Consider the following 18,364-nt stretch of genomic DNA (forward strand, 5'->3'; position numbering starts at 1 on the left):
TTCACAAAACTGAGTGGGACTGTATATAGTTGCACTAATCAGCTGCTAAGCAAGCTTTAATAGGAACCTATAGATCATAAAGAAAAGCTCCTAACTGGTTAAGACAGGTATGAGAGGGCAACGATTCTGTTACATCTTGTCAGAGAAATAGAAGTAGTTGCAGGAACTTTAAACGGTTTGTATATTATGTGATGTTACTTTATCTATATTATGCATTTACAGCCTGTAGTATCTATTTCACATCTTTCCTATGTTAGTGTACAAAATGAGGTTTAGATCACTTACACCAGATTTTCTTTGTAATGTTTCTAAAAAGGCATTGCAATAAACATGTGATTCGAAAGAGGTTAGTGTTTGGAGATATATCAATATGTCAATATTTATTTATCTCGTCTTAGGACAGACATTATTGTGAGATATTTATTTATGGATACAAAATTAAATTTGCAATGCAACTCTGCCACCTGGAGGCCAAGCAAATGATGGGTTTTTAGGTAATCAACATTGTGGTAAAATATTTGCATGATCCAATGAACAATCAGAATCAACCAAATTCATACTCAGAAGCAGGTAGTGGAATGATGATTAAATGTTCCATAAAATAGTTACAATAAATAAAAGAAATGAGGTTAGAGATAACAGAGGAAGATGCGGCCTGTCTTTTGTGAAAATATCCTTTAGAGTAATGGTTTCCAACCCAGTCCTAAAGTACCCCCTAATAATCCAGGATTTAGGGATTATCCAGTTCTGTCATAAAACAAAAAAAACACTTTAGACAAAACAGGGTAATCCCTAAATCCTGGACCGGTAGGGGGTACTTGAGGACTGGGTTGGGAACCCCTGCTCTAGAGGGATGTAAACTAAGAGAAAAGTGATGACTTGAAAGGAAGGTGCAAATTCAGAGATCACAGACAGACAACACGATTGTCCGAAATAAGTATTATATTGTAAAGGTGTTTTTCTGATTTCCCCCTCTGTAGTGATAGTAAATTGAGTGTGGTAATTATTATTCATTTATTAACTTATTGTAATTGTACATATTCTGTATGTATAATTATTTTTCAATGTTATAAGATTTCTACGGGTCAAATAATTTTGGGATATAAAATTGTGATAAAGCTACTACTGGTTTATTTAGTCACAATATCTCAATATTAATTATTTAAAGATAAGCAGAATATTATTCATGCGTCTTTAGTTCTGTTCTACTAAATTATTATAATATACCAAATTTTTATTCTAAAAAAAGTTCTGACATGTCTCTTAGATGAACAAAACCTTGCCTTTATTACATTTAATTCCAAATGATAAAGCATATAATTGCAGATAAGAGACTGAATCAATTATAGACATGCAAGGAATTAAGATACTTGTAGTTAAAGGGACAATATAGTCCCCATCACCACTACAGCTTAATGTATTATTTCTGGTGTCTATAGACTGTCCCCACAGGCTTTTCAATATAAACACTGCCTTTTCAGACAAAAGGTAGTGTTCACATTGGTGGCTAGTAACACCTCTAGCACCTGTCATGAAGATGGCCACCAGAGGTGCTTCCTATAGGGACACCCCATGACATGAGCATGTCGTATTCTCAACAAAGTACTTATTTTAGTGCCTTTGGTTGTGCAGTGGATGAGAAAAGCTAATTTGACATTTATATGATGAGTGATATTTTGGAAAAAAATAACTAAAAATACATAAGATAGTCAACAAATAATAAAGATAAGTGAACAGTTAAATTAAATGTAAGACATTTATTTAAAAGCCACCATTGAGGTGATCTAGGTAATATACTAATATACGATCCTATGGAAATCAATGCAACATATAACAAAACAATGAAATAAGGCATGTGCTGTGCATATTTACTACTAAAGCATTTAATAAAACTTCACATGACTTGCCTGTATCTTAAACTGGCCATCCAGCCGTTCCTCATTTGGGCTGGGTATCCATTCACAACTCTTACTTGCTTAGTTGATGCACATGTGATTGGGCCTATATTAATATAACAAATATGAGATATATGCAAGGCTTGGTACAGTTTAATAAATTTAACTTTTTTATACAAATAATGATAATTACACAAGCAATGCTTCTTTTCTGGACAATTACCAATAGGTGCCGTCACATGAAATAAAATACCCTATAAAAGAGGTGTTATTAAAACTGTATTATTTAGAAATAATCATTCATATCCATGTATAAATTCAATCACCAGAAAGGGTGCTAAGTAAAGTTTGTCAATAGAAAACAGTTTTTGGTTTTCCCCCATATGTGGGCACTAGTGATGTCCCGAACAGTTCGCTGGGAACCGTTCACCGGCGAACATAGCGTGTTCGCGGTTGCAAACACGCGCGATGTTCGGTCCGCCCCCTATTCGTCATGGAGGTGGGAAGGTCTGGGAGGGAGGGTCTGCTGCTGATTGGCTGGAATGTGTCTGCTGACTGTGAGGTACAGGGTCAAAGTTTACTCAATGATGACGAATAGGGGGCGGACCGAACATCGCGCGTTATTCGCGACCACGAACACGCTATGTTCGCCAGCGAACGGTTCCCGACGAACTGTTCGGGACATCACTAGTGGGCACTTTTCATGTAAATTCCAATCAGAGTTGATAGATATTTATCTTCCAAATTTTAGAGTCAATACAATTTAGGACAGTGAATAATACTGAAGAATACTTACTATCAAGGTTTCCCATTAGTGGAGTTGTATCACCTTCACCTGATTTAAAAAAAAAAAATGCATCATCAAAATAGTTCTTTAAAATGAACACAAAAATACATTGTTGTGAAAGATGGCTTGTCATGTATAGGGTGTAGCTTGCACGTTATCAACTGTGTATTTATATCAGCAGCTACACCACTAGTTATAAATCAAGTGTGAGTCGCCCCATGAGATGAGACTAGTGAATAACATAATACATGAATGGTTAAGGTAAAGGCATGTAAGGAACTACGACAATAAACTCTTTAGGAGGTGAAATAATGACATGTTTAAACACTTGCTACTTTACGATTAGTTAATGTGCAGAGAGCAGTACATGTGATCAAAGGCATGGTGTGGAGGACATGCTTGGCAGGCTGCTGTTTACTGCTTGTGCTCATCCGATCCCTTCTGGGCACCAGGTGCAGGCCCTGGGAGTCCCTGATACCTGGAACAACAAAGGCAAGTCTCTGGCTGAGTGCCGGGTTCGCGGCTTGAGGTGGTGGAAGCTTGTTTTGTCGGGTGGTCGGATCTGTCCCAGTGGTGCTTCACGTCCGGTGCGGGATTGTGGTGGCTTAAGGTGGAGGCGAGTGCTTGACGTGGGGCAGGCTCTGCATTTCTGTTTGTGCCTCCGGTCCCGTCTTCGACCTATTGAAGTCTATGGCGGTTCGCCCGGTTCGCCCGTTCGCGAACATTTGCGGAAATTCGCGTTCGCCATTCGTGAACGGAAAATTTTATGTTCGCGAGATCTCTACCCAGTAGCCATTACAAATAAAGGCTATGGGATTCAGGCTTTGTCTACAGAGGATCTTCTACAGACCTCAGTGTTGTACTCTTCGTGCATGTGAAATACGCAAATACCCTCTAAATTGGCAGATCTGCTTTGCTTTAAAGTCCCCATGTGTAAACATTTGCTTAGATTCTGTCTCAGTTATCTAATGTTTTCTGATATTGGAGATTTTATGAAACAACTCTATAAATGATGCAAACATATCAAAAATAATAAAATACTCTGCTTACAATATACTTAAATTAACTCCCCCCAAAATGTAAGTTTCCCAGGAAACAAATATTTACACAATAAACTTAATTACCACAAACACCAAACAAAATACTGAAGTACACATAAGAAACACGCCAAAAAACATAAACACACCCCCCACCCCCAATCTCTGCATAGACCTGCAGTATCTGAGTGTTATAATTCATCAAGTTGTGGAAAAAGTATTTTAAATTGTATCCTTCTACCGTGTCAACACCAGTAAACGTACATAATGTAACATTATAACTTTATATTTCAACCCCTTAAAGCAAAAACAAAAAAGAATTGCCACTTAGTGAAAAAACTTATTTTTAATATGATTTATTTCTAGGTTTCTGTCACAAATAAACATGGATACTAGAACATACACAAACACGGTTACATGGTTCACACAATGCATATGTATCTGATTTGTTTCTCATTTGCATCTCAGTTGCATGATAAATTGCACGTGGGAAGGAAAACACAACTTTAACTCTATTCACTGAGTGACTATTTAGTTCATCTTTCCACACTTCCACATTTTGTTTGATGTTTGTGCTAAATGATGCAAAACTGTAATCATGACAAAACAAGCATGCATAGAAAAGGAAGCAAAGTAACGAAGTTAACAGATCAAAATATTTTACATGAAACACATTTTAAGCATTTGTTAGCTAATATAATCACTAATAAAGGTTACAATATGCTTCATGCAATATATATATATATATATATTTTATATATATATATATATATATATATATATATATATATATTTGTGCTCGGAATTTAAATACGTAATGGATAGTAACTGTGAGCAAAGTTGGTTGTGGTGTGCCGAAACCAACGTACAAGTGGGCCTGTAAATAAAAGAGGGCCCACCAAGGAGAATGTAATTATAACAGGGTGTAGGTGGGTGGGAACAATCAGCTGAAAGGCAGAGGTGAGTAGGGGCTGGGAGTTTAAGTAGGGGACTTACTCCTCCCACAAATTCAGGCCTCCACAAGTTCAGGCCTTTTAACTTGTGCTCGGAATTTAAATACGTAATGGATAGTAACTGTGAGCAAAGTTGGTTGTGGTGTGCCGAAACCAACGTACGAGTGGGCCTGTAAATAAAAGAGGGCAAAAAGATAAATTCGAGAAATACACACTTTATTGCATTTTTTACAAAACCAAGTTGCTGAAAGCTTGGCGAAGCTCTTTCTCCGGCTGTGGAATATATGCAGTATATATGGAGGATTTCCACCGCCCCAGTCTCTTGATGATATGGACCGGTGTGTTAGTGCTAGAGGCTGCTCCTATACGGAAGGAGTGCCTAGAGAATGCAATCGGGTTGTGTCTGAGCTTAGATAACAGAATTCTGATATGAACCATCAATTTTGCTGTGGTTAACGGGTGCCCTTGTAGTGTTAAGAGCGGAGAGTCCAGTAGGTGACCGTGCAGAGTTGACCGTAGGTGGTCTAGTACTTTTACCGGACACCAGGCATTATCAGTAGGGAAGAGAGGAATTATAGTAGGGTGTAGTGACCGGTTGGTTATATATATATTAAATCACACTCTATTGCCTGATGCAGACCATTAATACTTCCTTATTCTACTACTGTAATTCAAACATTGGCAATGTTTTTCTAAGTCCATCATATTTTTAAATACTTACATCTGGATATAGCACAATAGTCCCATGGTACTAAGGGATTATCTGTATAGCACCACGGTCCATGTACATCATTATCAGGATTTCGACAGTAGTTCTTTTCAATAATAGATATGTTGGGTTCCTTAAACGTATGCCTTAGGTACATAAAACAAAGAATACATATTAATACAAAAAAATACAAAAATATAAAAAAAACTTTAGTATGACAATTACATGTTTACCATTAATTATGAAAATTAAAATAATGTGCATTCCTAATCAGAAGTCATGTAAAATACATTATAATCCCTGATGAGAAAATAATACATTGTGAAATACATATTGAAGGAATACTCCATATAATGCATTATATAAAAGGTTAACTTAAAATATAGAAGAAAAAAAAAACCAACACAAAGATACACAATTTTGATGTCCCTGCATTTCTTTGGTCTCAATTTCTTCTTTGTGTCTACATCATGAAGTTGATCAGCCAAACATGCTATCATTCTATTTAGTGGGGTGCTGATAATTTATGGGATACGTAGTTAAAGGTCATTGTAATTTTATTTTTTTTAAAGCTGTTTATTTTTTTAAGTTAGATGTGTTTCTTTATTGGATTTAATTACTCAACCCACATATAGTTTTTATTTTATTTTGGTTTTTTTAAAAACATCTTTTAAATATGCCCATAAGCCTACCTGCACTCCATCCCCAGGGTAGACTCCTTACTGCATTTTGATATTCCTACTGTGGAATCTTCAGACGATGATCTGTGTCCAATCAAATGTTTCTCATAGAGAAGCATTAAGGACAATCAACACATATGCAGCAACCTCAGTGATCCGCCAATCCAATTTTTTTTTTTTTTAATGAGAGGCTTTCAAAGAGAAGTACTGTATACACATCCAGCGTCCAGCAGCTGCATATACATCGCATGCCCTCTCCATTACTGAATCTATTTAAATCTAAAGCCCCTTGTGGCAACCAGATCAAAACAAATTAACTTTTTTGAACAACATGGCTGCAGGGCATTGTCTAGTTACTACAATTACTATGACATGTACTGAATTTGCTGTTTAAAATTTCCTTTTAAACATTTTGCAGTTATTCAATTCATAATTCATATAGGTTACACAGAATTTAAAATGTAAGGCCAAAATAGCAGAACTTGAAAAATTCTCTAAGTGAGCTATGCTTCCAGTTCAGCTACTCTGGCCTTAAATTTTAAATTCACTTTGCATTCCCAGCAATTCTACAATTAGTGATTAACCTTCTGTGAAATTAAACGTTATACTATCCTATAGATATGGCGATACACAGAAAGTGACAAAACAAATATCCAGGGTAGTACACAAGGAATGTAGTATGTCTCCATGCATGTGATATATAAATAAAATAACTCAAATACTTCAGGATGTCAACAAAATATAGAAAAAACACACCACTCCCTTTTCTCTCCCTGTTTATATGGCAGCTAAGGTCAGACACATGATATATATAATAAAAACAAGTATATATGTTTTACAAGATACAGATGTTATTCATTTTCAGTGTAAGAGGAGTGCAGAACAGATTGCATATAGTGTATGGAATTTTACAATTTACGTGCATAATTACTAGCTCTCATATCAGTTATAATTTGGTGTGTGCTAATATTATATCAGGTTATTTGGGGATGAACACAGACTAAAACACCCACGGAGTGTTACCTGTTGTGCTCCCTCCTTGCTGCTTTAGTTTTTAAAGCATAGATTAAAGTATCAGTTTTTAATTGATTTTTTGTGAATCATTGGAGATGATCTGAGTGCCTCTCTTCAATTAATGTTTTATTCTCTTAAAGAAACACACCACAACTATAACAAATTATTATCTTTGTTTTTAATAATTGCATGGATGTAATCGGCACCTATGTTTCTAATTACTACACCAATTTGGAAAAACCCCTGCAGTAATAAGTCCACTGTCTCACTCACTGTTCTGTGAGGCTGTACATCAAGGATTTATGGTTTATAGTGTTTAGTTCCGCAGTCAGTTTTTTTTAACCCCTTAAGGACCACACTTCTGGAATAAAATGGAATCATGACATGTCACACATGTCATGTGTCCTTAAGGGGTTAAAGAAGAATGCTGACAAGAGAATGAAAACACACTGAATTCCCCACTTTGACCATTTTTTATTTCTACCTTTTGTAACATAATACATGGGGCAAAAAATAGCATTAACAGGTTTGTGCTAATTATTTCATACACTATATAAAATTAGTTTAAGATAAGGGCTCCAAATAACCTCTAATGCCCCAGAATTTCTATAATGGATCCTTACAAACACAATCAAATTTGTTTAAATTTACTCTAGTATAATTTTGTAGATGTACATAAAAAGCAATATGTACACAGACCTGACTTTTTCACAAGTTTACATCACCTTATATCATATTTATATTTTTCAGTGACCAAAATATTTTCTAAACAAGTCACTCTCCCAAAACCACTCCATCTCTTTGGAAATAGTATTACATTTCAAGAATACATTGTGCTAGCAGTTTATTTAAAGGGACACTCCAGGCACCCAGACCACTTCTGTTCATTGGAGTGGTCTGGGTGCCAACTCCCACTACTCTTAACCCTGCAAGTGTAATTATTGCAGGTTTTTATAAACTGCAATAATTACATTGCAGGGTTAACTCCACCTCTAGTGGCTGTCTACTAGACAGCCACTAGAGGTCACTTCCTGGTCCATAGCACAGGAAACCTGTGCTAGAGCGTCGCTGGATGTCCTCACGCTGTGTGAGGACCTCCAGCGTTGTTTAAAACCCCATAGGAAAGCATTGAAATGATTTTTCAATGCTTTCCTATGGGGAGACGTAATGTGCATGCGCGGCATTGCCGCGCATGCGCATTAGGTCTCTTTGGCCGGTGGGCAGGATCAGTCTCGCCCACCGGCCGACGCAATGGACAGGAGGAGCGTCGCGGAGGAGGAGACAGCGACGAGGGACATCGCCGCTGCCTCAGGTAAGTGACTGAAGGGGTTTTCACCCCTTCAGTAACCAGGGATTGGGGGGTGGGAGGGAGAGGGACCCTCCAGTGCCAGGAAAACGGATCGTTTTCCTGGCACTGGAGTTTCCCTTTAAGGACATCGGTGCAGAGGAGAGGGTCAGGTGAGTTGTGGCAGGTTCCCTTTCAAAGAATAGATTATCAAGTTGTCATATAGAATCAGTACTTGTTACAAGTTGCGTACCTCTTTAAGTCATCTATATTCTTATCCCATCTGGCACAGTGTAGCCTGTACCGTGTTATAGATAGAGTCCCCTTGTATGTATCACCATTTCCATAATAACATTCTAAAAAAATGAAAAAAAATGTTAAAGCTGAAAAGAAAAAGACTAGCCAAATAATTAAATGAACCAAAAATGAATACTAAGAAATCTAAAAACAGCTGCTTCTAAGGTATTAACATCACACAAAGAATGTAAAAAGCTTTACGTAAGAAAATTAAACCTTTGCTTGCAAAATAAGACAAAAATATGCAAAATGACAAAAGCAGCCTCCCATAACAAAAAATTATAATAAAAATAGTAATAATAAATAACAACAATTAAAAAAATCTATAAAGTCAAACAGGGAATGTTTACTGCTGTATTAGTAACAAAAGCAGGTATCAATTCTACAGTACAAATGATGCATTATACTTATCAGAGATGTAAAAACTGTTCAATGTTAAATAATTCAATATTATATTTTAATATTCAAGGGAGTAATCATGTTGCATTTTGAACCAGGATTATCATTATAATTAACTGTCTCCTGGGACTCTAAATGTTTACATTTTTCTCAGATTAGAATATAACTTCATCATGTAACTGCCAATCATCCAAGTAATCAGTGTCAGCACTGGAACAAAACTATGAGATTGTTAAACCATGATCTATTTAGGGTACATTGCTTTTGACATGGCTAGAATTGTGATTTTATTTTGTCCCTTAAAGGACCACTTAATGATAGGGGTTATCACCATTTTTAGGAATACATTATATCACTCATACTTAAATATAAAAAGTAAAAAAATATGCTCACTACTAAAGTTCTTGCACCTACCTTACTTGCACAGGCAAGCTATAGCAACATAAACAAATTCCATACCAGAAAGGGCATTTATTCATTCATTGATAAATTTCATTCATAACAAGGGATGAGTGGAATTACTGAATAAGCTGATAGGAATCTGTTGATATATATAAACCTGCTGACTGCCACATACACAGTTTTGTGAATAAGTCTGTGCACAGCACTCACCCATTCTACTAACCACAAATACATGCAGCCATGCCTTGATATCCCTCCAAAACCTGGAGAGTAGTGGTAAAGAATGCAAGGAAGGGAGTCTAAATTTCTCCTTGAACATCAGATGGAGAAGGAGTAGTCTTATATTTGCAAGAGATTTATGCAAATCATTACAGTTATAAGGAGCCAAGGACAAGGCATCTCCTTGTAACATAATCTATCCAATAAGCCTAGGCTGTTATAGTGATTAAAGAGTCCCTGTAAGGACCAAATACTACAAAAGGATATAAAGGCATTGTGATAACCACTTGTCCTTAAGGTATTAGTTTGCTTGCACGTCTTCAAAATATAGACCATGGAACAAATAATATAATCCCCCTTACAGTAGAATACAGTACAAATAGAAAGACCAAAACCTTTAACACGATACCTTGCAAATTAGAAGCTTCACATTTAGGTATCTGAGAGCAGTGTCCGATACGAGTATTTGGATCTGTAGTGAAACACCATGGTGACTCTGAACCATCAGGATTGCGGCAATAATTTTCACTCAAATTCCTGAAAATAAAATCGAGAAATGCCTAACTATTGCTGTTAACATACCAGTATCCCCATGTATCCCCTAAATATGTGTGCGATGAAGCATCTACAATAACATTTATGCAAAAAATGTGGAGTGCACTGAGTGGAAAAAATAAACCACTTCAAGTAAACCCAGTGGAGAGCTAAAATATTGTTAACATTAAAACTTACCCTATACAAGAGAAAATATATAATGAGGGAAATTAGCTAAAACAAAATAAAATGACAAAATATGGTAAACTGTAGCGGTGCTTCCTAGTCCCGTGCTGCACAGTGTGCATGCTCTGCAACCCGGGAGAGTTCTGAAAATGGCTGTCCACACCCGGTCCTCATCCAACCTGACAGACATTTAAAGGATCTTCAGAGATGAATGGCAGAAACTACTCAAATTCAGTAATTGTGGTTGCAATGCAAAGCTTTTTGCATCACAACCAAAAAAAAGACTGCAATGGTGTAAAAAAAAACAACAACTTTTTTTTTACTTTGTCATTATCTAGTCTTAAGTGTAGATTGATGTGAAAAATAATATTTTAAACAACTGTAGCTTAGGGCTGCAGCATTTCATAGGAATATGAAAACAATAAAGATGTCTAAACACTTCCTGAATGCTCTGTATATTTAGTAGGTAACCTAATATATGGAATACTCATACACATGTGCTATAAACACATAATTCACTTGTATTTTCAATATGTTTTAGTGAACATATATCATGTTTCAATGTTTTCCTTTAAATCAGTGTACTCTGTTTTATATCTTTGGCAAGTCTGCTGACTTGGTAATATATCTACTTTAAAACAATTGATTACACTTGTTTGATCTTTACATTACCTATTTAGAAACTACATGTGGATATAGGAAATTGTGAATCCATATTCCCAAAGCAACACACTCGTTTTTTTTTTCTCTACATTGTATACACAATCAGCGCCCAAATATACTTTCTATTATTCATATTGCTATTAGACATGCTTTATATTCCAATCACCACAATATTGTCACCACAATATTGTCATAAAAATATTTTTTCAAAAAATTCCAGAAACCACAAATAAAGTAGATAAAATTGTAATAGACCACCTACTAATAGATGCTACATCATCTATACCCCACTGCTGGAAGTTATCTACTATTCTTTCCATTAAAGAATTTCTACAACGGACACTAGATAATAAAAGGTACGAAATAGACCTTATGCAGTCATCTAACATACTATATTAGATCAACTTAACCCCTTAAGGACACAGCTTCAGAAGCTGGACTCTTCAGAAGCAATTTTTGCATTTTTTGCTGTTTGTGTTCAAATGCAATTTGCATCTCTCTCATTTATTGTACCAACACATATTATATACCGTTTTTTAGACAACAAAAAGGGCTTTAATTTGATGTGACATATACATATATAAATTCTAATTTATTACCAAAAAAATGCAAAATAATGTGGAAAAGTTTTGGCAATAATAATGTGTGTATAATATGTCCAGCTTAGGAAAAGTAATTCAAAATAAATTCATTTATGTGTCTTGATTTACAAAATACATAATATGTGTAGAATTTCAGTTTATTTTGAAAGTTACAAGTCACAAACTACAAGGTCTAAAATAAAATTTCAATGTGAAACAATTTTAGAAGTTGGTATGTTTGTCTTGGAAGTTTAATACCCATTACAGGAAGCAAAATTGCCACACAAAAGTATATATTTATATCAAGTAGAAATCACAGGCTATTTACCTAAGGTTAGTTTGACACTTTTTGCGTAGCCATTTCACCGCCAATCTCTGCTAAATATTGGAGTAAAATTATTTTTTTTCTCTATTTTTTGAATATACACATATTATAAGGTTTTTGTAATGTGTATTTCGTAAGCCTAGTGTGTGCTATCCCTGTATGGAACCCCATATTGTGTTCAGCTACATCTGCTGAGTAAAATGATACCCCCATTGTATACCTTTGCCCCTATTCTGTGAAGCTACAGTGCCATATAGTAGACCATGCTATTTCAGTTTCTATAGTTGGAATTTTCATAGATGGTCATATGTCGGATTTTGTGGCATTATAGCCATTTGACTGTTCAAATAACCCCACAAAGGCCTTCCATTTGAGAAAGCAGACACTCCAGGGTATGTTATTATGCATATATTATACCTTAACTTGCCACCATTTTTTCACCAATTTCTTTCAATTTTGTGGTGAGAATTTTTTATTTTTTTTGCATACATGTTGCATTTTCACTGGGTGTTTCTTACATTTGATAAGTGCCACTGTCATAAATTCCCCCTAAGTATGCTCAGTTACCTCTTCTGAGTAAAACAATGAGCCCGATGTATGACGTAGACACTATTTTGTGAAGTTACAGTGCCGCGAAAGAGACGTGACAAGTTCAGGTTTTTAAGTGTGAATTTACATGGAGAGTTTTAATGGGTCCGTATTCTATTTTTAAATATGTTGGCAGGCTGCTTTTTCCAACTAGGCATACTATTTCTGAAAGAAGACGCCTGAGGGTATTTCAAAAGGAAAATTTTGAACCTTAGCATGGGATAATTTTTCCGTTAGCTAGTATTAAATGTAGTGGTAATAAGCATTTTTTTCTGCCTTTTTGACACACAGTGAGTTTGTACTGTGTATTTTGCAAACCTTATGTGTGCTACGGCTATATAATACATCCTATCTTGCTCAGCTATGTTGTCTGAGCACAGCAATACCCCCATATGTACCTTTGGCAGGTATATGCAGACATTGAAGGGGCACATTTGAGACACAGCCATTTAAGTTTTTTCAAACTTTACATTTTTACGCTGTGTCTCCACTTTGGAGGTTTTTTTGTAGGTTAATTATTCCAGCTACCCTATAAAGGCATATCATTTCTTTAAGAAGACACCCTAGGGTATTTCAAAAGACGTGTTTTGAACCTTAGCGTAAAAATAATTTTTCCGCTAGCTTATACCAAGTGTAGTGGTAATAAGCATTTTTTATGCCTTTTTGACATACTCAGTGAGTTTCTAATATATTTTTTGCAAACCTTATATGTGCTAAAGCAGTATAATACATCATATGTTGCTCCGCTATGTCATCTGAGTACAGCAATACCCCGTATGTACCTTTACCAGGTATATGACAATGTTGAAGGGGCACATTTGAGACACAGCCATTTAAGTTAGAATCTTTACGCTGGGTCCATACCCCACTTTGGAATTTTTTTAATAGGTTGTGTATTCCAATTACTTCACAAAGGCATACTATTTCCTAAAGAAGACACCCCAGGGTGTTTCAAAAGGCATATTTGAAACCTTAGCATGGTATCATTTTTTCGCTAGCCTGTACCAAGTGTAGAGGTAATACGTATTTTCCCCCTTTATTAAACATTTTTAAAAAGTGTTATTTAGCTTTTTTTTTTTTTAATGTTTTTTTGTTGTGCACAAAATGAACAGACAGCTTCAGTACACCACAACAGCGGTTTCAAGAAATATGGGAATACAAACTTGTAGACAACATGTGACGTTAGAAAAATTTGGCACATTTTTTGTTATAATGTAGAAGATAGGTAGGCAAAGGATGGTCACATCTAAGTTAGCATAAAGTAAATTTAGCTTAAAAACATCAAAAGCTGATTATACTTGCTTTATGTAGGTTAATAAGTGTAAGAGTGAGCAATTTTAATCTGCTAAAGGCTAAGTGGTTTAGACTATGCAGTGTCTTGGTGCATGGACAACAGAAGGGTAGGCATTGGTAAGCTCCCGAACTGGTAGTTAATGCATACAAATAAAAGTACTTGGAAAACAAATGTAAAAAATTCACTCCTGTCAGGCTATATATTCATGTCTAAATGCTGAGCTATGCAGGTGCAAGTAGGGAAGGAAAGGTGATGCAGACATGGTGAAAGCTATACATTTTCCCTTGTAATTGTCCAGTTTTATATTTACTAGTCATCGGTTGTGGTAGCTTGTGGTCGGCATCCATTAATCCAGCTGTCTTCTGCTATGAGGTTCTTCACCCGATTCCCTGTCTGGGCCCTGCGCGGGGTTGGTTACAGGATTTGTCTGGGGCGGCCCTGCTGCGTTCTGAGCATGTGGTATGTCTCCATCTCCAGCCCTCATCCGAGTTTGTGAGATTTGTAGTATGGCAGTGGTCCCCCTATTTGGTGTTCTTCCAGTTCCCAGCTGGGATGGAATCTGGGGGTATGGTGGCTAGAATCTCCTGACTTGTAATAAGCTTGTTGTGGGCTGCTTGTCTCTGGCAGGGGTTGGAAAGCTGGTGGTGGCTGGAGTGCTCTGTCCGGGTAGTTTGGTAAGGAGATCCCCCCTCACACCCCTTCCTTTTTGAGCAGAGGCCCCGGGCTGAATAGTGTTCGGTGGCATGTAGGTCTCCGTCGATGTTTCTGTGCTTGGGAGGGGTAGTGACCACCTTGGGGGAAGGGGGGTTGTAAGCGGGCAGACCTGGGGTATGTCGTCTTTTAGTTGGGTGACTCACCGCTGGTGATCTGTTACTGACCCTTGGAGGCTTGCGTCGGATTTCCCGCCTTCTCCTCCCAGCCTTCCAGGCTTTAGTTTGGCCCCCTCCTGGAGCCGCGGGTTGTAGCTTGGTGACCTGTGGGGTTGTTGTTGCTTGTGTCTCTGCTGGGTCGGAGAGCTTTGCCCAGAAAGCAGCTAGCAGTCGGTCCAGCCGCTCCGAGAGTGGTGGCAATGAGGTTCTTTGTTCTGGCTGGCACGTGGCGTCCGCCATGATGAGGCACATCAGACCGGCAGTGTCCGTGAGTCAATTGTTGTGCCGTGCACCTGAGGCTTGAGCCAGGATATCCCTCTCCAGCAGGGGGGGGTGAGATTGTGTCGGGGAGACCTCCAAGTAGTTTGGCTACAGCCAGCAGAGGGATCGGCCGCCTCCCCCGTGCCGTCTGAGTAGGCCGCGTGTAGGCCTCAGGTCGATCCCCGGTACGTCGTCGCTGTGATTTGCCACGGCCTTGCGGCTGCGCTTCCTCTGTGGTAAGCCCTCTTTTTGGGGGCTGAAAGGTAGGCAGTTTTAGGGCTTAATGTCGCTGTTTAGGCTTATTTCAGGTTTGTTTTTGTGAGGAGTCCCAACAGTGTGCGTCCGTTTGGCTAGGCTGCTAGGCTCCGCCCCCCGTTATTTAGCTTTTAACAACTAATTTTACTATTTTAAAACTTTGTGTAAACTTTTCAAAAGTTTTTTCACTTTTAATTGTTTTTTTTTACTTTTAACCCCTAACTAGCCTAACCGTAAATCCCCCAATTTCCCCACTAACTTCTACACACCCTAGCTAAATAAATAAATATTTTAAAATATTTAAATGAATTAATTAAATACATTTAACCCCTGAGGATTAAAAAAAATAAAAGTTAACCCTCAGGGGTTAAAAAATAATAATCCGTGATCAAAGGGCAGGGAAGGGGTTAAATTTTATTTGAAAGAGGTGAGGGAGGTGGGATTTTATTGCTAACACTTTTTTTTCTTGCAGAGAGAAAGATCAGCACCGATCTGTCTCTCTGCAGTTCACAGCTCACACGGAGCTGCAGGGAAACAGATCGGGTTTCACTGCAGCACGTGTGATCGTTCCGACTCACGGTCAGAGCGATCACATGGGCTGAATCAGTGAAGCTGCCCATGGTAGTGTGCCTCCGATATGGAGACACACTACAGGAAGATTAACCCCACAATTGCCGCGATTGTGGCAATCAGGGGTTAATTTTCATTTTGGACGGAAATTTTCCATCCAGCGTCCTTAAGTGGAGTGCTGCAATGAAGGAAAATTTCCGTCCAGCGTCCTTAAGGGGTTAATTATTATTGGAATTTATAGGAAGAAAATGTTGTTGTTTTTTTAAAAGCATACTCCTTGTTAACTACACATACTATAGACCTATTTTGTTTTTCATCATACAGATTTACAACAATGTCTTCAATTAAATGTTTCTACACCTTATTATTGATTAATACATATACATTTATCATGCTGTTGTTCAACTATTTAATTCAAGGAAGCAATTGCATTGTTAGATTATATATTTATAGATGGACAATTCCCCCTTCCTGATTTGTCATTTTTTTTTTTTACATTTTATTGATATTATTATTTTTTTATGTTTAAAGTTTATTAAGATTTTTTTTATTTTTTTTAGAAAAATTCCTCAATAAAAACTATTTAAAAAGACACATATAAATATATATATATATATATATATATATATATATATATATATATATACACACAGGTGATACTTGAAAAATTAGAAGATCGTGCAAACGTTCATTTATTTCAGTAATGCAACGTAAAAGGGGAAACTAATATATGAGATAGACGCATTACATGCAAAGCAAGATAGTTCAAGCTGTGCGATGAATATGGCTTACAGCTCATGAAAACCCTAAATCCACAATCTCAGTAAATAAGAATATTGTGAAAAGGTGCAATATTCTAGGCTCACAGTGTCCCACTCTAATCAACTAAGTAAGCCATAACACCTGCAAAGGGTTCCTAAGCCTTTAAATGGTCTCTCAGTCTGGTTCAGTAGAGCCACCACACACAGATGGATCCTGGACATGGGCTTCAGATGCGTATTCGTCTTTTCAAGCCGCTCCTGAACAACAAACAACGTTAGAAGCGTCTTACCTGGGCTAAAGAAAAACAGACCTGGTCTGTTGCTCAGTGGTCCAAAGTCCTCTTCTCTGATGAGAACAACTTTTGCATCTCATTTGGAAACCAAGGACCCAGAGTCTGGAGGAAGAATGGAGAGGCACACACTGCAAGATGCTTGAAGTCCATTGTGAAGTTTCCACAGTCTGTGTTGATTTGGGGAGCCATGTCATCTGCTGGTGTTGGTCAAATGTGCTTCATTAAGTCCAGGTTCATCGTAGCCATCTACCAGGAGATTTTGGAGCACTTCATGCTTCCTTCCACAGACAAGCTTTATGGGGATGCTGACTTCATTTTCCAGCAGGAAACCTGCCCACCTTGGCAAACCTTGGCACCTGCCCACACTGCCAAAAGCACCAAAGCCTGGTTCAATGACCGTGGGATTACTGTGCTTGATTGGCCAGCAAACTCGCCTGACCTGAACCCCATAGAGAATCTATGGGGCATTGCCAAGAGAAAGATGAGAGACATGAGACCGAACAATGCAGAAGAGCTGAAGGCCGCTATTGAAGCATCCTTGTCTTCCATAACACCTCAGCAGTGCTACAGGCTGATAGCTTCCATGCCATGCCGCATTGAGGCAGTAATTGCTGCAAAAGGGGCCCAAACCAAGTACTGAGTCCATATGCATGCTTATACTTTTCAGAGGTCCGATATTTTTCTATGTACACTCTTTGTTTTATTGATTGCATGTAATATTCTAATTTACTGAGATTGTGGATTTGGGGTTTTCATGAGCTGTAAACCATAATCATCACACTTATGACAAATCACGGCTTGAACTATCTTGCTTTGCATGTAATGCATCTATCTCATATATTAGTTTCCCCTTTTTACATTGTAGTACTGAAATAAATTAACTTTTGCACAGTATTCTAATTTTTCGAGTATCACCTGTTCTTCTATCCAGTATACATTATCCCCACTGAGTAGAAAATGCTATGTACTGAAAAAGTCAGGAGTCAGGAATCTCCAACATGTCAGTATGACTGTATTGTTTTGTGATGTTTTAATGCTAGAAATTTATATAACATATTTAAGGAAATGGAATGTTGGTTAGCGTTCAAAAGTGCTATAAATATCACATTTATTTGAAATGAATTTAAAAAAAAAAACATCTGGTCTTCATCATATTTGATCTAATCCTTATTTTTGTCTACATGTAGTGTTTTTGTTTATTCTTTATTATTAATTTTACAGTATTATGACCCTCTTACATTAATAGTATTCCACAGCTAATCATACGCTTTCTACTGAGTCAATAAATGTTAGTAACAATCATCCTCATCACCATGTAGTTGCTATAGTATATGTTTGTATTGTATCCTGGATGATGTATTTCATTTTTTTTTTTAATTACAAACACCATTGTACCATTTTTAAATTAATTTAAAAAGACCCCCTCGAGTGAAGTGCTCATATCTAACTACAATTGATTTATCTAGTCTTTTTAGTTTATAAACTCACTGTCCTTCTTAAATAGAAT

At 37.1% G+C, this 18,364-nt stretch overlaps 1 protein-coding gene across 1 annotated transcript in view; it reads right to left on the reverse strand.

The window, feature by feature from the left end:
* The window catches only part of HGF (hepatocyte growth factor), a 161,763-nt gene that overhangs the window by 41,137 nt on the left and 102,262 nt on the right, over positions 1-18,364 (reverse strand). The window contains exons 9-13 of the mRNA XM_063445443.1: positions 10,087-10,214; positions 8,614-8,716; positions 5,394-5,527; positions 2,692-2,730; positions 1,908-2,001 (exon numbers count right to left, since the gene is read on the reverse strand). Of these exons, the coding sequence (XP_063301513.1) occupies positions 1,908-2,001; positions 2,692-2,730; positions 5,394-5,527; positions 8,614-8,716; positions 10,087-10,214 (498 nt within the window). The remainder of the gene's footprint in view (positions 1-1,907; positions 2,002-2,691; positions 2,731-5,393; positions 5,528-8,613; positions 8,717-10,086; positions 10,215-18,364) is intronic.

The sequence above is a fragment of the Pelobates fuscus genome, chromosome 3 (assembly GCF_036172605.1).
Source record: "Pelobates fuscus isolate aPelFus1 chromosome 3, aPelFus1.pri, whole genome shotgun sequence".
NCBI classification, from domain to species: Eukaryota; Metazoa; Chordata; class Amphibia; order Anura; family Pelobatidae; genus Pelobates; species Pelobates fuscus.